The sequence below is a fragment of the Hippopotamus amphibius genome, chromosome 14 (assembly GCF_030028045.1).
Source record: "Hippopotamus amphibius kiboko isolate mHipAmp2 chromosome 14, mHipAmp2.hap2, whole genome shotgun sequence".
In the NCBI taxonomy this organism is placed as follows: domain Eukaryota; kingdom Metazoa; phylum Chordata; class Mammalia; order Artiodactyla; family Hippopotamidae; genus Hippopotamus; species Hippopotamus amphibius.
Window position 1 is genome coordinate 75,811,434 of NC_080199.1, and position 3,960 is coordinate 75,815,393.

General features: G+C 54.3%; 1 protein-coding gene across 1 annotated transcript; it reads right to left on the reverse strand.

Annotated features, from left to right (window-relative positions):
- Positions 1–1,131: 1,131 nt before the first annotated feature.
- Positions 1,132–3,608, reverse strand: RASL11A (RAS like family 11 member A). Its single transcript, XM_057707681.1, has 4 exons — positions 3,408–3,608; positions 2,971–3,027; positions 2,793–2,872; positions 1,132–1,873 (listed from the first exon to the last, which is right to left on the reverse strand). Exons 1-4 carry the CDS (start codon positions 3,529–3,531, stop codon positions 1,406–1,408), a joined length of 729 nt encoding a protein of 242 aa, XP_057563664.1. The 5' UTR covers positions 3,532–3,608; the 3' UTR covers positions 1,132–1,405.
- Positions 3,609–3,960: the final 352 nt, after the last annotated feature.

Below are 3,960 nucleotides of genomic sequence, written 5' to 3' on the forward strand. Positions count from 1 at the left end.
CAAGCATTGGGCTAGAAGCTTGGAATAAAATTCATAAAATGCAATGACTGCCCGCAAGCAGCGGTCCTTCCACCGGGGTGACAAAAAGCCTCATGAAAAGGTTGGGTTATAAAAAAAAAAAAAAAAAAAGGTTGGGTTATAATACAAATGCTACAGGAATAGAGGAAGACTCAGAGAACGCAACCCAGGAGTTGCATGTACATGTGACTTGGGACGTGAAAGATCCCTTTAGATGGAGAATAGGACAAAATATTCAAGGGAATAGGCATGGAAGTGCCTGGTGAAGAGTGATAAAGTCAGAGAGCTCTGTTAGAATGGATTGTCAGGGGTGTGTGTGTGTGTGCGCGCGCGCGCATGTGCGTGCGTGCGTGCGCATGGGAGCACGTGTTCTGGGAGGAGGGGATGTCTGGAGAGGTGGTGAATAATCTTGACTGCACGCCTCATTTATGTTTCATCTAGTAGATAAGGGGAAACTAGCTGAGTGTTTTCAATCATGGAAGTAAGATGATCAGTGTTGGTTTCAGTAAACTTGTCCTGGTGTGAAGAAAGATTCAGATTCAAGAAACCAGAGTCTTGCCCACACCCTTGCTTGCCAATGCAGGCAAGAGCTGTAGAGGCCTGGATTAAGGCAAAGTGATGCTTTAGAGAAAAACAGGAGAGAGAATTGACAGTTCAGTGCCTCATTGGTGAGAGTTAGGGAGACAGAGAGGGATGGAGAATTTCCCAGCAACTCCAGGGAGGGTGCACTTACTGACAATGGAAATGCTGGAATGGGGGAGGGGGGATATTTTTTTTAATGCAGTGGACAGGATAAACTTCCATTTGCACCAATATATGTTATTCATGTGGTAATTTTTTAGCATCTGCATGCAATGAACCCCTTCCCTTGAAAAATCACATGGTGTCACTTTCATGCCTGGGGCAAAGTGCGCTAATTAAAAACATCCTGCAGTTACTCAAATCCCTTTCCTCCTCCACAGACTCTCTTCTCCCACAACGGATTCCCTCTGCAACGGCCCCTCCTTGCCAAAGCCACCAATCAGAGTTCAGACTGAGGGCAGGCTTGGAGCAGTTCTGGGCTCTGGTGCAAGTATGATTTCTATAAAAAGACATTTAAAAACAAGGAGCAATTGTTGCCATTTGCCTTTAATGGAAAAGTGGCTAGCAGTTACAGTTAAAAAAAAGTCTTTTATTAACAAAAACAAAAAACAAAAAAACTCCATATAACTTCTAGGCAATCACTGTTTGAATTTTCAGAAATACACATACACTTGAAAACCAATAGTTTGTATAAAAATAAACTCTGAATGTGTGATTAAAAAGGGCGACCCTCCCCCCCCAGTCTTTTCAGCTGCATGAAGACCTGATAAAAAGGAATGAGTCCACCTGTCTGGTGGAGATGGGTCTACACCAGGGAGGAGGGGGCCTTGGCCTTGGAGGACAGGGCCTGCTTGAAGCGCCTCTTCAGGTCCTGCATGTTGGGAGAACGCGGCCGGGGAATGATGGAGGCCCTTCTCCTCTCCCCACCAAGGCTGTGCAGCTTGCTCACTTCTTTGCAGAGATGCTGAAACACATCACAGACGTCTTCGTAGTTTTCGCTGGTGGAAATTTCCAGGAACAGGCTGCCCAGCTCGTTGGCCAGTTGGACGCCGTCACAGGTCTGCACTTGCCGGGCGTGCAGAAGGTCCCCCTTGTTGCCCACGATGATAACGGGGGCTTTAGAGTCAGAGTGGACCTTCCGGATGTGCTGGTACAGGGGGCGGATGGACAGGTAGCTGTCGTAGTCCGTGATGGAATAGACCAGCAGGAAGCCCTCTGCCCACTGCACGCACTTGGACAGGGAGTCGACCGCCTGGGTGAGGCCATCCTGGACCTGAAAAGAGCAAAGTGAGCCTGGATCAAGGAAGCCCTCACTGGGAGAGACTGGAAAGAACATCAAAGCCACCCTTGAAAAAGACGTTTGAAAAAAGAAATCACTAAATATAGTTTTCAGATTCTACCCAGCTTCTGCAGAAGGAGGCTTTGATCTGGGAACAGCTGATTCTCAGGCAGCCTCTCTGCCTGGGTTATTTTATTAGCTGTTACCGATGCATTACTTTTCATCCCCTTGCTTGGCAGGTAGCCTGTGATGCACCGCCGCTGACTGACTGAAGAATGACTTTAATGAGAACTTTCAACTCGGGATGGCGCAATTTTTTAGGGAACTAACTCAGAATAAACAAGACTTTGAAAATAAGCCAAGATAAACATTTATTCCCAAAGCCGTAAAAATATTTTTAGCATGTCTTCTCTGAGAATGTTACAGAAGCAAATTCCTTCTTTCTGTTCTTCCACAAGACCTTTCCCTCCCTAGAAGGAAGAGTAATTAGTAACTTGTTAATCAAGCTGCATGCCTCACTGCTGGCCAAGGTGATTGCAATTACTGCAGAGGAACAGCTAGAAACAGGAGTGCTTCAGCCGTCCTTGCTAGGGGAGAAGATCCTCTCCAGAATCCCACCCCCATCGTGTTGTTCAGGGCTCCAAGGCTGAGCTCTGACAAAAGTGGTGAGACCCGTGTAACCAGTGATGCCCCGGCCAGGGCAGCAAAGAGAGGTTTAATTAGCATCTCTCCCTCTTTCCGAGGTGGCCAACAGGAGGAGGTGGCCTCTAACCAGCCACTCTCCCCGTCGCCCATCGCGGACGTTTTCTAATACCGCAACGACTGGGCCCACCTGGGGACGGCCCACCCCTCCATCTAAACGCATAGCAGGCGTGCGTAGACACCTGGCTCGGGGGCTCCTGACAGTCCTTACCTGGATGCCCCCGGGGGTGTCCTGGATCTGCACGGAGAGCTGGTCTCCCTCCACGCACACAAGCCGCGAGTACAACTTGCCTGGAGAACGAAGGAGAGTTGGGTTTTGAATTCTCACACTCTCATCAGGAAAAAGAAAATCAGAGCATGCGGCCCCAACAGCACGAAATGAACCTAACCTGTATTCGGTTCATAATCGCCGATGAACCTCTTGGTCAGGAAGCGCACAATCATTGCTGAAAAGGAAATAGGAAAATCAGCTGAAGGACGAGGACGAGACGGTCAAACCGGGGCCGTCTCGGGAACCGTGGGCGTGACGGGCCGCAGGACCGCGGGTGCTGCCCGCATCCCCAGGCCCCGCAGAGCCCAGGCTGCGGCCGTGGCCTCCGCGGGTTTTGAGGCGGGTGCGGCCGTGGGTGCGCTACCCGCAGCACCGGCCCCGGTTCTCCAACAGGTGCCCCCCGCGAGGGCCCAGGAGTGGCAGCTCCGGGGAGGCAGCGGGAAACCAGGCGGGCGGGGGGCGGCCGGCACCGGCGCGGGAACGCCTCGGTCCCCCCTGCGCCCTCCGCTCCCCTCCCCTCCGCCGGCAGCCCCCGCTTGTCCCCGGGGCACTCACCGCTCTTGCCCACGCGGCCGGCGCCCAGCACGGCCAGTTTGATGTCCCTGGGCAGGAGGCAGTCAGAGGAGGACTCGGGGATGGGCGCGAGCAGAAAGTGCCCGGACATGGTGGGCGGCCGCATGGAGCTCGCGGTGGAGCGCGGGGACCCTGGTGCGCGGGGACCGTGGCGGCCGGCGCGGCGGGCCAGGCCCGCGGCTTTTAAAGGGCTGGGCGCGCGGGGGGCGCGGAGGCCGCCTCCGGCTCCGCCTCTTCCCGCCCCTTCCCGCCGCTGCGGGAGGGGGCGGAGCCGGAGCGCCGGGGGACCGTCACCGCGGCGCGCGCGCACCGCCCCGCAGCGCGCGTCAAGCTGCGGGGGCCTGCGCCGCCCCGGCCTCCGGGGCCTGGAGATCCGGCCTCCACTGTGCCTGCGAAGCCCTGGCGGCCCCCTCCATCCCTCAGAGGCGAGCCCGGGTCACTAGACCAGTGGGTGAACCTGAGACCAGAATATGAACTGGGGACGAAAGAAAGAGGAAAAATGCCATCAGCCGGATGTTTCTGCAACAATGGGAAG

Bases quoted from the DNA above. Each gene is read 5' to 3' on its own strand.
- RASL11A (XM_057707681.1), bottom strand. From the start codon at position 3,531: ATGCGGCCGCCCACCATGTCCGGGCACTTTCTGCTCGCGCCCATCCCC. The intron at 3,028-3,407 runs GTGAGTGCCCCG...TTTCCTTTTCAG, and splicing joins CGGCCGCGTGGGCAAGAGCG to CAATGATTGTGCGCTTCCTG. The intron at 1,874-2,792 runs GTAAGGACTGTC...TGCTCTTTTCAG, and splicing joins ACACCCCCGGGGGCATCCAG to GTCCAGGATGGCCTCACCCA.